Source organism: Gobio gobio, assembly GCF_949357685.1.
Source record: "Gobio gobio genome assembly, chromosome: 8".
Taxonomy (NCBI): Eukaryota; Metazoa; Chordata; class Actinopteri; order Cypriniformes; family Gobionidae; genus Gobio; species Gobio gobio.
In genome coordinates this window covers 47,277,719-47,297,990 of record NC_137114.1, presented here as the reverse complement: position 1 = coordinate 47,297,990, position 20,272 = coordinate 47,277,719, and the positions used below count along the sequence as shown (strand labels likewise).

At 38.8% G+C, this 20,272-nt stretch overlaps 1 protein-coding gene across 1 annotated transcript; it reads right to left on the bottom strand.

Moving 5' to 3' along the window:
- Nucleotides 1–1,092: 1,092 nt before the first annotated feature.
- LOC307129897 (uncharacterized protein) lies at nucleotides 1,093–19,943 on the bottom strand. Its single transcript, XM_079822697.1, has 3 exons — nucleotides 19,821–19,943; nucleotides 13,296–13,544; nucleotides 1,093–2,767 (listed from the first exon to the last, which is right to left on the bottom strand). The coding sequence occupies exons 2-3, from the start codon at nucleotides 13,378–13,380 to the stop codon at nucleotides 1,569–1,571; spliced, it is 1,284 nt and encodes a 427-aa protein (XP_079678823.1). The 5' UTR covers nucleotides 13,381–13,544; nucleotides 19,821–19,943; the 3' UTR covers nucleotides 1,093–1,568.
- Between the last annotated feature and the right edge of the window lie 329 nt (nucleotides 19,944–20,272).

The window sequence follows — 20,272 nt, the reverse complement described above, 5'->3', positions numbered from 1 at the left end:
AGTCAGCAGCTCTCTGTTGCTCTGAGGGATAAAGGCAATGAGAAAAATAAGCACATGGATATAACTTATTATCATGAGGGATCCGGTAAAATAAGGATAGGAGCAGTAGTAAACCTGAATTTCAAAACAACAAAAGCTGTCTGAGCAACACTAGACCAACAAAATGTGGACTTGGTGGAGGTTAAGGCTGTCAGAGGAGCTGCCATCTGGCTGAAATTTGTATTAAAATGCCTGTAGAAAAAAAGCCCAAAAATTGTTGCAATGCTTGTCTTGAGCCAGGCACCGGCCAGTCGGAGACAGCCCCATCCTTTACAGGTTCCATGCGAATCCCCTCTGCCGAAATGATAGACCCCAAGAACGAAACTGACAGCTGGCATGCTCCTCCGCCGTCCTCTGCTCCTCCCCATCATGGCGGACGGCAGCAGGCTCCGGGCCACGACAAATGGTGGCGACTCCTCTACTCCCTCTCAGATGGCAGCCACCCCACCTTGACCCAGGAGCTCAGATGTGGGTCCCACCGGGTCTTCTCACAGTCCCTCTGCCTCGACCACTTGCCACAAACGTATTCTCCCCATCTGCATACGTTCAGGGTCAGATGATTCAACGACTCGGAAAGCAGGGCAGGAAACGGATGACTCAGCCCGTGACCAGCTTGTACTTCCCCGAACTTTACTCCTCAATTCCATACAGGAATCCAAACGAATTCCGAGATCTATAATGTCATCCAGCAGTTCCGGGGGGTCACAAGCATAGATCTCATCCTTACATCCACCACCAATCCATCCAAAAAATGAGCTGCCAGCACTTCTGGGTTTTCTCATCAGTGGCTGCAAGAGTTTTAAATTCAATAGCATAATCAGCAACTGAACTCTTGCCTTGAACATACACACATGATGATAACCTAGATGACAAACAGATGTGATGATTAGGGTCCATGGGAACTGATGAGTGGCCAGAAAACTCAAAGGAACACGTGATGAATGAAAACAAACTAAAAGTCCATGAAAACGAAACTAACAAACACAACTGACATATCATGACAATATAAGTAATTCTTTGTGTTCATTAAATAGGTCAATCAAGACAAGAGGTTGTTTCTGTTTTATTTCTCATAATTGCATGTATCAAAAGACAATTTAATACACTTATTAAATAATTAAATGACATGTATATATCTAATTCTAGAAAGAACTATTTAGACACAATCCAATCCGACTTTATTTACACTGTGAGAGTTGTTGACTGTTGAGTGGAAAAACTCATCACAATTCAATTCATATTTATATGTACAGCTTTTTTTCACACTACATATCGTTTCAGTGCATCTTTACAGAAACTGCATTTGTCTACATTACAATTTAGAGTGATCTGTTATCAGAGGAGGAGACTGTGTCCAAGTTATGCATTTCAGAAATGTACATATACACATCATGCAGTAAGCTAACAATGTATTAATTTAAGCCAGAAACCGGGAGCTAATAGAAAATATGAGCATGTAAGGTTTTTCTCCAGTATGGATTCTTTGGTGCTGTTTCAGATGACTAGATGCAATAAAGCTCTTGCCACAATCACAAACACACATGATCTCTCACTTCATCATGTGTTTTCTGATGCAGTTTAAACCTGTCCAGTCGTGAAAAACTCTTTCCACAGAGAGAACACACATGAGGTCTCTCATCTGAATGAACTTTCAGGTGTTGTTTCAGACGTGATGACAAATTAAATTCTTTACCACACTGATCACAGTTAAATGGCTTTTCTCCAGAGTGAATAAACAGATGATTTTTTAAACCTGATGCATCTTTAAAACTCTTCTCACACTGAGTACAGTGGTACGGTTTCTCTCCAGAATGAACTCGCTCATGTGATTTCAGGCGTCCCAACCGAGTGAAACTCTTGTCACAATATGAGCACTTGTAAGGTTTTTCTCCAGTATGAATTCTTTGGTGCCGTTTCAGGCAGTCAGCTCTAGTAAAGCTCTTCCCACAGTCAAAACACACATGATGTCTCACTTCATCATGTGTTTTCTGGTGTTGTTTAAAATTCTTCAGCCGCGAAAAACTCTTTCCACAGAGAGAACACACATGAGGCTTTTCATCTGAATGAACTATCAGGTGGTCTTTTAGATCTGATGACAAAATAAAATCTTTACCACACTGAACACAGGTAAATGTTTTTTTCCCAGAGTGACGGAGCAGATGAACACTGAGACCTGATGCTTGAGAAAAACTCTTTCCACACTGAGAGCATGTATACGGTTTCTCTCCGGTGTGAACTCTTTGGTGCCGTTTCAGTTCACAGGATGCAGTAAAGCTCTTCCCACAGTCACAACACACATGATCTCTCACACCTGTGTGTGTTTTCTGGTGCAGTTTAAAACTGTCCAGCCTTGAGAAACTCTTTCCACAAAAAGAACACAAGTGAGGTCTCTCATCTGAATGAACTTTGAGGTGTTGTATTAGATTTGACGATGAATTAAAACCTTTACCACACTGATCACACTTGAATGGTTTTTCTCCAGAGTGACGGAGCAGATGAACACTGAGATCTGATGATTGAGAAAAACTCTTTCCACACTGAGAGCATGTATACGGTTTCTCTCCAGTGTGAATTCTTATGTGTTTGTTAAGGTTTCCTTTATTTTGGAAACTCTTTCCACACTGAGAGCAGGTGTGCAGCTTTTTGGCTTCTGTTTCTTGAGTTTTGAAGTCACAGAGTTTCTTTACATCATTTAGTTTGTGTCGTTGCTCCTTCACTTCCATCTGGTCTAAAATAAACATATTAAGCAGTCAGAATCAGTTCAATGAGTTTAAATGTGAAAATTACAAACACTTAGCAGAAAACAAGACATCAGGTATCTGTCAGTGTGAGTATAAAGTATATGTGCAAAAGTCAGTTCTGTCATTCACTTGTTAATACAATTAAACTGGGTTGTGATCATTTAGATGAATTTCTCTGTCATTTATCAACCATGTGGGTCATTATACGAAAACGTGCCATTTTGTGTCCCTCAGCAAAAAAAGATCTCTATATCTTAATAAACCATAAAACAAATAAACTATTTTATAATTTAGTTTCCATAATATGTCTCATCATATATAAGAATAAATTAATTTCTGTTTCTTTTGTTTTTAAAGGGTTTTAATCACATTTTTGTGCAAAGCATCTTGCAGAAATGTTGAAAATGGCCTGTCCCTCGGTATGATTTTTCTACTTCTACTTGCTATCGAGGTCAAAAAAGTCAAACTATCATAAAAAAAACATATACTTGTATAAAGCCTTAAGTGTCAGTTCATTAGTCATGAATGGATTTTATTCTTAACATGTGATGTGTCAAATTTAGAAAAAAAACAACCCAATTTAGTCGGGCCCCCTAGGTTCTCGTCAACCCTGTTACTTTTTTTGAAAACACCTCTTTAAACAGGGTTCCCACGTTTCTTGAAAGTACTTGAAAGTACTTGAATTTCAGACACATGGATTCAAGGCCTGGAAAGTACTTGAAAACAAATATAGGTCCTTGAAAGTGCTTGAATTAAATTTGAAATAAATTTTTAATGGTTTTGAAATGGTTATTTCAAAACTTGCCCTACAGTATTATGCACTATAAAAAAAAAGAACGAAACGGTGCTTAACGAAACGGTGGGGGGTGGGAAAAACACTTTAGCATGTGCTGATGCACCGCCTTGCATGAACCGATGAAGAGAGTTAATAGGCCCAATGCCAGGGAAGTGCAAATTTAGTGATTCTTGGCTCGGTATCGATCTATATAAGAACTGGTTACTAAAAGTTCCAACAGATTTACATTTAGCAAGATGTTCAATTTGCAAGAAAAACATAAAATTGGATTCCATGGGGGAGTCGGCACTGAAGAGCCATGCAAAATGCGGAGGACATCAAAAGGCAATGAAGAGTCAAGCAAAAGGTAAATAATCTCATACAGTTTAATATATGTTGTATTTAACAATAGCTAACTTTTTAAAAAATATATATTTTAAATGTATTCGTTTTGAGAATCATTATGCTAGTTAATCTAGTCAGTGTTCGTTAGGAGTCTGTGTGGATACAATGAAATGTTAGCCGTATAGATAAACTCAGGGGCTTAGCGAAAAATAAAACGAGTCCTCGTTACTACTACTAGAATATTTGTTTTATGATTTTTAAAAATGTTGCTAGCAGTGACTGTTTTCCGTCGCAGTCCTTCCCCTTGATATCGTACTTTAGTGCATAACGTTACACTTACTATATTCGAAATGAACATTATTATTTATAAAACTAATAATGAACACAGCGTATTATGTACAGGCAAGTAGAAGAGCCCAAAATATGAACGTAATGCACGCATTGAGTTCAATTCTGCGTGCCTACATAAGATGTGTACTGAATTTGTTCTTATAATATTACTGTCTTTAATGCATTAAAGTCACGCTAGGTGTTTTCTTTATAACAGTTTTCTATGGGAAGAAAACGTGTGTATAATATATATATATATATATATATATATATATATATATATATATATATATATATATATATATTTGCCAATTATCTTATATATATATATATATAAAAGCATCGTTATATTTAGTGTAGTATCTCGTTCTTTCCCGCAAACTGCGTTTTGCTCTCAGATAGACGACAGTGGGCGTTTAGCGCCCTCAGGCGACCATTGATTATACTGCATGAATACGCTACCTGCTATTTTGTTTTTTGACAATTATCTGTATCTTTTTACCCAAATGCAAAATTTATTTATAATATTATCTCTATATTTTACTGTTTTTAATCAGATAATAATTCATAAAAAGGAAAACTAAAACTCTCATTCTATCAGCGCTCTTTCCTCATTGTATTTAAAAATAATCATATGCCAGTATATGCTTTAATATTACTGCAGTATTGATGGACAGTAGGACTTTATTACTGTTTAGACTGGCAGTAACAACCCGTTCTTTAGTGTCTTTATTGTGACCATATTTCTTTGGAAAGTATTATAGTTTAATTAATGTTTTATTGTTGGGTGACACATACGTTTACACATACCCCCGGTTTCACAGACAAGCCTTAAACCTAGTCCCAGACTAAGATGCACATTTGAGCTGTTTTAACTGAAAGCAGCTTGCACTGACAGACATTAAACTATGTCAGGGCCATTGTTTTGTCTCTAGATGCACATCAGTAAAAATATTTTTTTCTAAACCATGTTTTTAAAAGCTATTTTTATGCCCTAATTGAACTAAAGATAATCCTGGCTTAATCTGAGCCCTGTCTGTGAAATCAAGCCTCAGTGTTTTAGAACAACTTTAACTCTTAAGTTAGTACCAGCATCTGTTCATTCTAGAATGGTTCCGTGTAGGGTTCAAAAGCATTATGCTATGTTTTTCACAGCTATAAACATTCAACAATTTATGCCAGTGCAACAACCTACCACCACAGCCTCAACAATTGGGACACAGAGACAATCGCAAATTGTCAGCGTCACAAAGGAGGCAACCATGAAGGCAGAAATATTGTGGTCACTTAAAGTGACACAGTCTCATTATTCATTCCATTCCAGTGAACAAACACGTGAGTTACATTTTTTAATCACAGAGTGTGCAAGAGTGTTACTAAGTAAAGAAAATAAGTTGTGTTTCGTATTAATTGTAGTGGTAACAAGCAAAACAAAGGCCTGATTAAATTATTCTTTATTTATTTGTTCAGGAGAGATAATAGTTTTTTTTTTTTTTTTTTTTTCTACAGGTCAGCTTTTCTCAGCAATGTTCCCTGATAGTGAAATTGCCAAGAACTTTTCATGTGGCCGGACAAAGTGTGCCTACATATGCAGTTATGGTTTAGCTCCCCATTTCAAAAGTCTGCTCACCAACAAACTCAAATCTGGCGATGAGAACTATGTGCTGCTCTTCGATGAGTCTCTTAACCGAATGACACAATCAAAACAGTGTGACTTTCATGTCCGATTTTGGAATGGTGATCAGGTTCAAACGCAATTTTTTGATATTGAGTTCATGGGGCATGCCAGAGCAGATGATCTCAAATTGGCCTTTGAGAAAGGCACTGAAGCATTGCCAAAGAAAAACATGTTGCAAATATCCATGGATGGACCAAATGTAAATTGGTCCTTTTACAAGAAGGTGGAACAGTCACTTGCAGATGAATATGGATTGAACCTCTTGAATTTGGGAAGTTGTGGTCTGCATATTGTGAATGGGGCGTTTCAGAAAGGACTTTCATCAACAGGTTGGAGGATTGATGGTTTTCTACGTGCCATATATCAGCTCCTACATGACTGCCCTGCCCGTCGAGAGGAATATCTTAAAGTCACTGAGGCACAAGACGGTCTTCTTCCACTATCATTCTGCCCAACAAGATGGGTAGAAAACACTCCTGTCTTGGAGAGAGCATTGCAGATCTTGCCAAACTTGGCCACATATGTGAGTGCCGTTGGAGGGAAAAGAACACCAAATCCTGACACCAAGTCATTTGAGGAAGTCTGTCAAGCACTGAAGAATCCTTTGCTGGAAGCACAGATAAATTTTGCTTTATCTGTGAGTAAGAGTGTCACCCCATTTCTAACGAAGTACCAGACCGATAAACCAATGGTGCCATTTCTAGCTGCAGATCTTCACAAGATGTTGAAGAATCTAATGTGTAGATTCATCAAACCAGAGGTCATGCAGGAAGCCAAGTCCGTAAAAAAGCTCCTGGATGTTGACATTAAATTGCCAACAAATTACATTGACTACTCAAGTGTCGACCTTGGGTATGTCACCAACAGGATCCTAAAGGAGTTGAGGGCAAAGCAAAAGGTTGGTGCAAGCACCATTATGGATTTCAGGCGGTCCTGCAGAGATGGTCTAGTTGCTATGGTTGACAAACTCCAACAGAAGTCTCCCCTGAAATACATATTGGTGAAAAATATGGGCTTCTTAGATCCTGTGAACATGGCAGATGAAAAACAAACAGACCAGTTGAAGGGCATGCTTCGAAGAACCCTTGCCTATCTGGTAGATCAAGGGAGGATCAACGAGCAGGACTGTGATGAAATTATTCAGCAGTATGCACATTTCCTTGATGATGTTGTGCAGAAAAATCATTCTGCATTTGCTGACTTCAACTCCCTTTCCGATCGAGTAGACACTTTCCTGCATAGCTGCATGTCGAAAGAAAATGAAGTCCAGAAACTGTGGAAAATATGCCGTCAACTCCTGTTGCTGTCTCATGGGCAAGGGACAGTAGAGAGGGGGTTCTCTGTCAACCGAAAGATTGAAGTGGAGAACCTTGTAGAGGATACATACAGAGCTCAGAGAATGATTGTCGATCATCTCCGGATTGTAGGAGGAATTGAAAATGTGGCAGTTGACAAAGAACTTCTTCTATCTGTATCGTGTGCAAGACAAAGATACATAGACAGTTTGGAGGAGAAGAGAAAGAAAGAAGAAACGCAAGCAAAGAATCGAAAAAGAAAAGCACTGTTTGAAGAAATTGAGGAGCTTCAATCAAAGAAAAAAAGGCTGGAGAGTGACATGAAGGCTCTTGTTGAATCAGCTGACAAATATGCTTTGAAGGCTGAAAGTACAGGGCAAGTTACTCTGATAGCAAAATCAAACTCCCTGAGACATGGCGCTAAGGAGAAAAAAGTAGAACTTGAACATTTGGAAAAACAGCTTAGTGAAAAACAGTTACACTTTAAAAGCAAATAAGCAATAGAGAGTATTGCTATTTATTTTTATTTATTTCCTTTTTCTTTTCTTTTTTCACTGAGCTGCACATGTATGAGGTTTAAAATGTTCCTGAAATATTTTTCAAAAAAATATTGAAGTTTTGAGCAGAAAAGAAGTTTTGAGCAGCTGCATGTTTGAGCCGCTGCATTCTTCTAGTTGAAAATGTGATTTACAATAAAAAGTGATTAACAAAATAATTTTGAATGGAGTTAATTTATTAATGAGTAACCTATCTATTGAGTGAATTAGCAATTTTTTTATGTTAACAGGTTTTACCGTGTTATTACTACATTTAACCACTTTTTATTAATTAAAAAATTTAGAATTTTAAATCTTTTATAAGAACTACAGCTAAAAGCAGTTTGATGCAAGAAGATATATTTTTATCAATATTTGAGAAATTATATTTGAATATTACCAGTATGAACTCCGCTGACTTCGATGGTCTAAATTCATGAAACCTACACTTTTAAAATATTATTACTAAAAATGTTTAAAGCAAAATATAATAATATTTCTGAATATATGTGCAGGTGCATTCCAAGCATTTTAATTAACAAAATGCAATCCTAGTTGAAAGGAAATAAATGTGTGTGAGTATATAGGAAAGAGTCTAAATGTATTTTACGTCATTTGTAATTTGTAAAAAAGTAATTTGAGATCAAAACAAAACAAGAGTAACTACTAGATTAAAAAAAAAATATCAGCATAATTTCATGTGTAAAGTCACAGTGCACTTTTGGGTTTAAATGGACCCAAACACAAAAGGTGTATTTGATAGCCTATGTCTTCAATTTAAAGAAAAGTAAATGAATAAAGAAACAAAGATAACTAAAGACAATGAAAAATATGACAGAAAATGACAAAAACGTCTTAACACATTTCCAAAATTTCAGTTTTATACTAACTATGTATTTTTGTAGAAAGGTTTTTGTACCTCTTCCAGGTCAAAATGGATGCAAATGCAGCAGGAGGGCTAAAATGTTAAGTAGTCTACTTTAAGAGGTCTTTCGTGATGCTACATATGCTGGGTTATGAATCTGATAGGTGCTTGAAATAAAATAGAAGGTGCTTGAAAAAGTCCTTGAAAGTCCTTGAATCTGGTGTTCATGAAAGAGTGGGAACCCTGTTTAAAGATAATGGACTGTTCCAAAAGTTGCATCAGTTCCAGGAAGTGACATCATCTGCCTTTCATGAAGTTGATGGTAGAAGACAAGTAAGTGTTCTCTTCTTTTAATGAATTTTCTTTGAGTTTATGTAATGTCTGAAAGACAGGGACATGCTCATTGTATCAGCCCTTTTACCAGAAAAGCATATGTTAAAAAGTTATTTGTACATATTTAAAAATGTACATATATAACAGCATTTAAGCATCTCATTAAGGCACACAAGGTTGCTGTTAAAGTGTTTCATGCATTTTTATTTGATTTGATTTTGTTATGATGCCTCTGTCTGCAGCTGAGAAACAGCGCAGATACAGACAACGTAGAGATGCTGATCCTGAGAGACGAGAAGCATATTTAGGAAAAGAGAGGGCAAAATGGAGAAAGGACAGAGACACAGGGAAAAAGTGGTCAGTTAGTGAACTAAATGACAGAGAAAGGCGAGCCAAGCAGCGGAACTGGAGAGCAGCACAAGTGAAAAGCAGAACAGGCAAAGCAGCAAGTGAGGCAAGCATAGCTCAGTGCATGACGCCACCTCTAAGTCCAGAACCAGGAGTAGAGCCAGCACCAGGGCCCTCAAGGTTAGAGTTAGAGTAAATAGAAGTTATGGCTTTTGTTCAATGTTTCAATTTTGTTCATTTCGATTTAATGTGTGTGTGTGTGTGTGTGTGTGTGTGTGTGTGTGTGTGTGTGTGTGTGTGTGTGTGTGCGTGTGTGTGTGTGCGTGTGTGTTCATGCATGGATGTTCATGTACATGTACCTCCCTATTTATTTATGATAATTTGATTGTCAGTACAAGTATTTCATTAATCAGTGCTTCACTGTGTTGCAGGCAACGTGATCAGGGGCGTTTAAGTTCAAAGAAGGAGAGAAAGAGGCTCCACCATGACCTGGGGAAATTGAGGCAAAGCCTGGAAAAAGAAAAACAAAAGACAAATAAGTACAAAAAAGATACTTCCACCTAAAGAATAAAACAACATCCCCTTCTTCTAAAGTCAAACATCAATTGAGCACAGCAGCTGTGCAGTCACAAGCTCGAAAAACCAGTGCCACTGGTCTTCCAAGAAGAAGGTGGAAGACTTTAGATGGAAATGCACTTTCTTTCTCTCGTAAAGAAAAGCTCCGCATTCCAACACATATATCAGAGCCATGATGTCAGTCGGGTCACCACTGGGAGAAAACAGACGATAACGCGAAACAAAGTAAAAAAAACAGAAGAGATTTCTTGTTGATACACTGTTAAACCTTCACAGAAAGTTTCAGTCCGAAAATGCAAACAGAGCTTTGTCCTACACTCTATTTTGTAGACTTCGTCCCTTCTGGGTTGTACATCCAACCATTCAAGACAGAGATACTTGCATGTGCAAAATCCACAAGAACCTCGGCTTTGTGGTTGACAAGTTGAAGCAACTAAATTTGCTTCCCAACTCAAACCTTGAGAAGCTAATAGAGGAGGTATCTTGCAGCTCCAGCAGTAAGGAGTGCATGTATGGAGAGTGTCCCAAATGCAAACTGAAAAGCTTCCCACTGGATACTGTTACCAATGCATCAATGCTTATAACAGACACACAGTGGGTACTGGAGGAGAAAGAGAAGAACCGAATGCCACAAGAAAATGAGGCTATGTCATTCAAAGTGACAGCAAAAAAACAAATCGAAAGCTCTTTAGAGGAGCTCATTGAGCATTTCACGTGCCTGCTGCATAAGTTCAAGAAGCATGTGTTCAACATCAAGCAACAGTTCTCATTCTCCAGAGAACTAAAGAGAAGTCTGTCCTCACATGAATGCATTTTACATGTGGACTTCTCGGAAAACTACTCGTGCAAATACAGTGCTGAGATCCAGGCTGTACATTTCAGTGCCTCACACCAACAGGCAACAATGCACACAGGTGTGTTATATGTTGGTGACAATGCTAGCCCTCTCTGCTTCTGCACCATCTCTCAATCCAAGCAAAAAGGTCCCCCGGCAATTTGGCAACATCTTGAACCAGTACTGGACTACATACAAGCCAATCATCCATCTGTGTCTGTGGTCCACTTCTTCAGTGATGGCCCTTGTACTCAATACAGGCAGAAAGGTAATTTCTTCCTATTCAGTACTGAGTTGAGAAAGAGGGGCTTTGAGAGTGGCACCTGGAATTTCTTTGAAGCGAGCCACGGCAAGGGTGCTCCTGATGGTGTTGGGGGAGTGTTAAAAAGACTGGCAGATCAGCTTGTGAGTCAAGGGCGTGACATCCCTGATGCCATCATACTCTACCGAGCGCTACTGACCACTGGCACCACAGTGAAGCTCTTTTATGTGGAAACCGAGAATATTGTGGATGCATACCGTAACATTCCAGCAAACATCCCATCGGTCCCTGGGCTGTCTGTGTGCTACACTGAATAATCTGTCCTGCACGTTTCAACACTCATCACTTCACCTTCCCTCCACTGTCAGCTACCTCAAGCACACCAGTCTTACCTCAACCAATCCAGTCAGAGGAGCACCTGACAGAAGAACTTCAGGGACCCCAGGAGATCGACTAGAATGACGACCAGATTATCGGAAAATGGTGTGTCGTGACATATGACAAGGAGATCTACCCAGGAATCATCGTGGCAAAAGATGAAGGATATGCCTACGTGAAGTGCATGCACTGTGTTGGCCCGAATAGATATTTCTGGCCAGCCCGTGAGGACAGCATCTGGTACATACTTGATGACATTTTAAGAATGATTCCTGCTCCTCTTAATGTGACAGCACGGCACGTAGAAATACAGAAAGACATTTGGTCAAAACTTGTTGGGTAGGCACACAGGAATGTTACATTAAGTGATCATTAGTGATCATTGACTTTTGTTTATTCTGTTAAGGCCAAACATGTTCAACAGTTAGCTTTTCCTTTACTGAGTCCTTTTGCTCCAGTCCTGAGTGCCAGTACTTAAAACGTTGTTGTGGACGTAGTTGATAAGTAAGTGATCATTAGTGGTTTTTGCTTATTCTGTTAAGCCCAAACATGTCCAATTGGTCATTTAATTGCAATGTTACGTTAATGTTTTAATAAAACAATTGGTTTACATTCACATCCGCAGAATCATCATAATTTTTATGCTAAAATATCTCAATAGAGCTGTCTCCAAAATATGCTGACTAGTAATGTTGAATTAAAGATTTATGAATGTCCAATTAAGACTCCATTACACCCATAACTGTAACTCAAACAAGCAGTATAACCAATACGGTAACTGTTGTCAACCCTGTTACTGATGTGTATAATATTCTAATATCATTTAAAAAATAAAAATAAAAAATATAATCAACTAATTGTAAATGTTTAGTAAGAGAGGCTAATAATCCACTCAAAGTTGAATTGAGGTGTTTTATTTTTGTTTCCATACATTTTTCTTAAAACAGAAGTTGCTGGGAGAGTGAAATTTGGAAATGAACGTATTCATCAACTAAAAAAAATAAAACTTAAAATATTCTCAATTCACAAACACTCAAAGGATTAGTTCACTTCCAAATAAACTTTTGCTTATAATTTACTCACCCCCTTGTCATCCAAGATATCCATGTCTTTCTGTCTTCAGTTGAAAAGAAATGAAGATTTTTGATGAAAAGATTTCAGGGGTTGAGTAGAGCGCAGGCTCGTGGGTACCCCCCGACCTGCGAAGGGCGTTGGGGGTATGTGGCGGGCAGCGAGGCTGAGGGACCGTGAGAACGGGACGAGGCCGCGGTCATTATTATGATGATGAGCGCCAGCTGCGTGGCGCATTGGCCTCGTGTCTCACGGAGGAGTGACGTGAGTGTAAACGAGGAGCGACGACAGTGAAGGACGAGAGAGGACCAGGCCTGTATGTGTACGGCAGTCGTCCGTGAGGGGCTGCCGCTTTTACTTTCATTTTGTTTGTATTATTTAATTAAAAGTATGTTTATTGTTCGCCGGTTCCCGCCTCCTTCTTCCCACACGAACATACCTCGTTACAGAATCATTAACTGTAACGGTTTTAGTCTGATTATGCCATTTCTTAGGATTTTTTCAAAAGCGGGGGTGCAGGCTAACAGGTTAATGTAACATGGGGGGGGGGGGTTATCTTTCACAGTATACCAGATTTGTTCTATATATGTATTTAAAACCTTTTCAAAAAGTAATTAATATGTCGGTAACAGAGTTGACCAAACACACACATTTACGTTAGTTATATGAAAAAAGAAAAGAAAAAAAAAGATAGCCTGAGATGGCACGGCACATTTTCCTGAGAGGTAAGGATCTACTTAATCCAAAAAGGGGCTTAAAGAACAGTACTTTGAAAATCAAACATTAAAAGTGAGAAATGGCACATTTTCGTATAATGACCCATATACTGGTTATTATTTCACAGCTACTAAAGCAGTCAATAATGAAGAATCAAGAATGGACACCAACCTATTTGTTCCTCAGTATCTTCATGTTTTATTCTGGATGGTTCTGGATAACTCATGTCTTCAATCTCCTCTTTAATAAACTCCATCTTTAACAGTCACACAGATTTTAGCTGCTGCACCTGGAGTTTGTCCTTCTCTTGTAGGATGATGTGAATATTCCCAGTGTTTATTGCTGAATTGTTGTGGGAGGGGCTTCACTGCAGGTGTGAACTGTGATCACTGTGAGATACTGACGCCCACAGGACCAGATCTGGAAAAATCAAAGATAAGTTACTGAATTTATAATGAATTACCAGAGTTGACCAGACCTGGCTCAAATTACAGGAGGGTAAAATGACTTTAAAAAAGATGACAGCTTTATTTTATTTTAAACAGAGATTGGTAGGAACATTAGTAAAATATGTCGACTTTAGTGAGTTGCATTATATGCCAACAGTGCAATGTTTTTCCCTAGAAATTTTTCCAGCAGCGGTGCTGTTACGTGCCGGAGGTTGTTACCAAGCTGCGCGCGGAGGGGTTTTTGAGATATTTTGAGACATTCAAATATGACATACCATCAACAAATTCAAGGCATATTATTGCAGCATGTACCTTGAACTTAGGGATGCACAGATATGAACATTTTGGCCAATATCGATAATTCTTTCTATTTGAAAGCCGATAACTGATATATGGGCCGATAAATCTAAATACAAATTTTGATAAACTTTGATAGCCTGATTACAAAAACAAAAGGCTCACAATTAAAAGCCATGTCCCAAACACTTCAACATAAATCAAACATATACAGTAGCCTAGTTTAACCCAGTGTAAGATTCTTTAACGTTTCAAATACATTTTACACTCCTATGTAGGGTTGGGCATCGAGAACCGGTTCCAACTTGGAACCGTTTAAAAAATAACGGTGCCATTGGAATCGTTTAGAAATTTTGTTTTCGATTCCGATCATCGGTTCCAAACGCGCAAGTTTTCGGAAGTGCTTGCCGCGCCCGTTTGTTCTGTTGCAGCCACGGAGCACGGTAAGCGGCGCTCAAAAGTGTGGCTTTATTTCACTTAAAAAAAAAACGCCTGGGTCGGCACAGTGCAACACATATGACAAACTTATTTCTTGCACGGGAGGATGTACTACAAATATGTGGTGTATAAATGAACGAGTGTAGCGTGTTTGAAATGCTGCGCAGGTCTGTCCTCCTCGGGCAACCCTGCGCTAACCAACGTTATTAAAGGGATAGTTCAACATGAAATGAAAATAAAGCCTTCTTTTACTTACCCTGATGTTGTCCCAGTGCCCTATGTCCTATGACATTTAAAATACTGTTCCTGCACGCGCTCCTTCCTATTATGGCAGTGATGGCGATCAGCTAAAACATTACAAAAAATAAACAACGATACAGGGAGACGCGCGCCATATGGAAAGTGTTCAGGGGGCACACTATAAGGTTTTGCGAGAAAGAAACCGTATTATTCAGTCAAAACACTGAGCTCGGTCGTTATTCTGAGCGCGCTCCTCTGTGTACACTATGAGCCGTCAGCAGCCGCCGGCGCTCATGCCTACTATAATAACTCGCACTGTTGTCATTGCAACCAGGATAAGCACACGCGCACACACACACACACACACACACACACACCATTTTGAGAAATAAAGCTCAATAGAAAAAAACGCGATTCTCGTCTTTTCTATAACGTATAGCCGTCCTAAATGACTGCTGTTAATGCTATTGTTAAACCGGGACTCGTGTGAAACTCCATTCACCTTTGCAGCAAAGCAAGTGAAAATGCCAGCGGAGAAAGTCCCAAAACTAAAACTCATTATTGAATCAAAATACAATTTTCCTCTGTGAAATGAGCCTGTGACATGTTGTGACTCCACCCCTCAAAGAATCGGAATCGAGAATCGAAAAGAACCGTAATCGAAACTAAGAATCGGAATCGGAATCAGAATCGTTCAAATCAAAACGATGCCCAACCCTACTCCTATGGCCAACTTACTTTATTAAAAAATGGTAACACTTTACAATAAGGTTTCATTTTTGTTAGCATTAGTTAACCAACAATGAATGAACAATACTTCTACAGTATTTATGAACCTTAGTTCATGTTAATCTCAACATGTGCGCTGAAGCTGAAGAGAATGAACAACCGACGTGCTTAGAAGGTTAATTAACAACTAAACGTATCATATGAGAACAATCAGATATTTATACAAAATAAATACAACTTATATTTGAACAAAATCACACATGTGAGCTAAGTTACGTAGTCAGAAGACCTAGTATAACTCCTGTGGATGCGCTCTTCCCGTTTGAGAGCGCGCACTGAAACTGAAGATGATCACCGGTACAATGAAGCACTGCGGGTTATTAAAACTAAATGCACATGAGATTAATCATATATACACAGAATAAATATAACTCATCACTCATCTCCCTCGTTAGTTGCTCAAATGGGTAAAAGATAGACACTGTGTTCTCAATTAAACACCAATGATGGGCAGTTAATGTCACAGGCAGAACATAATCTGCACTATAAACTGCGATTGCTTGCTTTTGATCCAAGAGGCTTCTCAGCATATAAAAAGTACTGTTCCACCTTGTTGAAACGTCTTGCTGAAGAATTTTTGGTTGCATTCCCAACACTGTGTAAGCGCGAGTACGCAAGAGGGGAATGCTTAAAGTGGCCTACTATTCGTCTGCATATTGCTATCACGTCAGATATGCTCCGTTGACATAACAAGCCCTCATTGACAGCTAATTGTAAAGTATGTGCTATGCAGGGTAAACTCACTACATCACTGACATCCAACCAGCCATTGTAATGTTTCTTGCATTGTGTTGAATATTGAAGAGCTCGCCTCTGCGATGTGTGAACCCGTAAATTCTTGGGCGTGCAGCATTATTTTTTGCAATTTGAAATCTTTATCAATCCATTGCCCAGTGAGAATGAGCATAGAGGTAGGGCTTACATCAGAGCTCCAAATGGCTGAAAGATCAGAGGCCAAGAGCTTGTGATCATGGGCGGCTACAACATTGTACATGTCTGGCAGGCACAAGTCTGAAAAATATTGCAGACTAGGTAGGGAGTAACGTGGCTCAAGGTGTTCAACAAGCCTCCGAAGCCCCACGTTTTCCACTATGGAAAACGGCTGATCGTCCAGTGCGATAAATTCCATACTTTTTGGGGTAATGTCCTTTGCTTTGATGCTGTCTTGAGTAAACTTTTTTACTTTTTCAAATACCTGAGCGCCACAGAGGGTGTCTGAACACTGGGAGGGGGCACTTTTTTCTAGGCAGCACTGAGGAACGCAGCATGCTGTTCAGGATGCTTTTCCAGGTGGCAGATTAAATTGGATGTGTTGAAATTCTTAGCCGTGCTACTTCCTCTTGATATTTCTGCTGAACACTCCCAGATCCAGACCACAGACATTTTTCTGAGATTCCTATTCAGCACGCATTTCATATGTGAACACATCTGACAAACTATATTTTATTTTGTACCGATTTCATTTTGTTTTGGTAAGTAGGCTATTTCATTATTTTACCCAGAGAAAAACGTTGAATATGCAACAGACATGCAACTCATCGCCTTCAAGCAGTTAATTAATAAACCATCAGTATCTGCCTTTTTCATGCTTTTGCAGATATGCCAATGGTTATAAGTAGAGGTCAACCGTTTCATCGGTTTGCCGATTAATTGGCACCGATAGCTGATTGGTGGAACAATTGATTATCGGCAAAAAATACACACCGATAGTTTTTCCGGGTTGCATCTGTTGCTGGAGCGGCTGAGAAGGGTGCGCTGTCATTACACAGTACAATGCGTTGAGAAGGGTCTGCTGGTATTATAAAGCATGAGAGCGGTCTCTAGAGGTGAAATAAAAACTCACTGACGCCTTGTGTTTACATTAACACGTGAAGGCCTGTTCACACCGGGACGATTTGCGCACGCGTTTATCGCCAACGTTTAACGCCTCGGGACTAAACAATGGGCGCCAATGTGAGTGTTCACACCAGGCCAGGCGTAAAAGCGTCATTTTAAAAAAAACGCCTCGGGTTCGTTTTTTTATTTTGACGCGGCGCGTAAAAAACTGTCCGACCAATGAGATCGGCGCTTTTGTTCACGTGCCTGGAGCTGCTGAAGTGACAGTAAAACACGACTTGGTGGCGCTCAAGCACAAAACGGTCTTGCCGAGCACACATTGATACGACGAAGAAGTAGTAAGTAGACAAAGAAGAAGATGAACTGCTAATGCTGCTTGCCAGTTAGCAAAAAGTGTGTGAATGGTTTTGTCCATATACATAATATGTCTATGGTTTTGGCAAGCACGTAAATACTGTCTCTCTTCTCCTTCTGTGTGACAAGCGAGTGTCAGAGGCTTAAAGTGCCGCAGCACCACCTTGTGTACCGGGAGCGCATCGACTGAATGTGCACGTTCACTCGGCGCAGCGCCAGTGAAAATCGCTTGGGTGTGAACACTCAAGACGCGCCGAAAAACGGCACGAAAAACGCTGGCGATAAGCGCGCGCGATATTCGTCCCGGTGTGTACAGGCCTTGAGGCTGTGCGCTGCACAGAGAGCGCTGACACATCAAATGCGCGTTTAAAACACGACAGCGAAACGGTATGGATACAGATCACTACAGTACTTGTTGCCAAATAATTATAAAGTAATTAATTTCTTGACTAGATGCTGCATTAGCAGGTAAAGAACAGCAGTGTGTGTGTTTGTCAACGAGACTGAGAGGACGTTAACATTCGCAGTACCTCAAGTAGGTAAGTCAATGTGATGATAACGCACGCATGTCCGACCCAAATGTTGCACACATAAAATTAGCGATGTGAGAAAGCAAACTGTATCATCATGTTGCCGACAGAAATATAAACAAAGCAGAAACGCATTTGTTTTTTTTTATTAGATAATCTCTTTCTAAAAAAGCAGACTGTTTAGATTTATATGAAATGGTAACATTTGTAACATTAACTAAGGTTAATAAATTCTGTGGAAGTATTGTTCATTGTTAGTATGTTAATTTCAACATTAAATTGAGTTTGAATTTGTATCTGTTAACCTTGGTTAATGCACTATGAACTAACATGAATGATCAAGGTACAATTGAACTCATATTAATACATGCTGTAATAATGTATGCATAATGCATATAGTTCATGTAAGCTAATCCTTGATGCATAAGGATTGTATAGTGATACCTATGAAATGTACATGCATGTTTCTAGGTTATAGGTAAAGAAACAAATTTGACCTGTAATATTTTAATGTTTAAATTATTTTCTGAATAATTTGTTCTGTTAGAACTTCTCACTTTAATATTCATATATGTTTTTAATTTAGCACATTTTCATGGATGAGTACTGTTTTTTTATGTCTTGTTATAAAGTTCAGCACTGTTTTACTTATGTTTTTTTATCCAGTATCCATTTTAAAAAACTATCAGTCAATCAATCGGTTATCGGCAAGTGTGGTCCAACCTAGTTATCGGTATAGGTAAAATCCATCATCATGGAGTACAGTGCGTGTCTGAAGTGTCTCAGCTGAATGAAATACATTATCTATCGGCTTGAATATATCAGTCAAATTGTCTTATCGGATTGATAACGATAACATCAAAAAATTATAAATAAATATAAAAATCAAGAACACAGAACTAGCCTATTGATCCACGAACGCCGCAGTTACTATAACTGGCAACATTAAGAATCTGATGCGGCAGACAAATTGTGCGCGCACGTCACAAAATTATTTGATAATGTCTCATGTAAACTGTCCACTGAATATTTCAATCAGAATGATTTTAATCATAATGACATAAAGGTCTCATGTAAACCGGGCTAATGTAGCCTTAATGTTCAGAACGTATGGGCTGCAGGCTTGTAATCACCTGAAATGTAGCCTAACCTTAAACTAGAAATGTATCTAGTTTTTTCTGTCAACACAATTGCATAGAAGATACCTGTCTGTGTGCCATAAATATTATTTTTCCAAAGTTTGTGTGCCTGTCCTCTAAAAGTATTAAAGATTACTTTACATCCTTCTATTCTTAATTATTTTTAATGGGTAAAATGGTTGATTTGACATGGATTGACCCTTTAATTACATTTAAATGAAGTGAACATATGTTTTCTGTCAGGAATATGGAGTATTTTGATACAATTTAGATATTAGCTAATTGCATTTAAAATAAAGTTTATTCAACTCCTGTCTAAAGTCTGGGAGAAACAACAGGAGCATCATGTTTAACTGAGCTGCTGAAAAGCCTCTTTGTCTTCAAAAGTTCCCTGTTTTCCCCTCATTCATTATGCTGATGTCTGAGATCTTCTGTAAAGTGGCACATTAAGCACATTTTATTGGTGTAATAGAGTCAGAGTCTGTGAAAAACTCTTTGCCAACATATTATTACACTCTAATAATAAACCAGGACACACAACGCATTTCATTACATTGGTCCTTAAACATGTAAACTCTGGAGATGATTAATGTTAAACTTTGTAAGCTGAGAAACATCTCTCACCTGCAGACTGTAAATATAAGGCATCCAGAGAAAATATTCTACATTTGTCCTTCATTCACGATCGTTAAACAGCGTCACTTTCAGCTTCAACTGGTCTCTCTCAGCACTCGTCCCGTCTCTCGCGATTCTCTCTTCTGCGCATGCTCAGTGCCCGTCATTTTACTTAAAGGGGCCGCATATTCTTAAAAAGGCCCGGATCCAGAATCAAAACATGGGCTGCGTCCGAAAACCTAGACAGCTGACTTGCAGAGGTGGACAGTAACTAAGTACATTTACTTGAGTACTGTACTTAAGTACACTTTTTGAGGATCTGTACTTTCCTTGAGTAGTATTTTTTTCTGGAAACGTATGACTTTTACTTCACTACATTTGAAAGACAAATATCGTACTTTTTACTCCACTACATTTCTATCAAGGACCTCGAAGTAGAAATTCGTAGCCGCTTTGAAAGT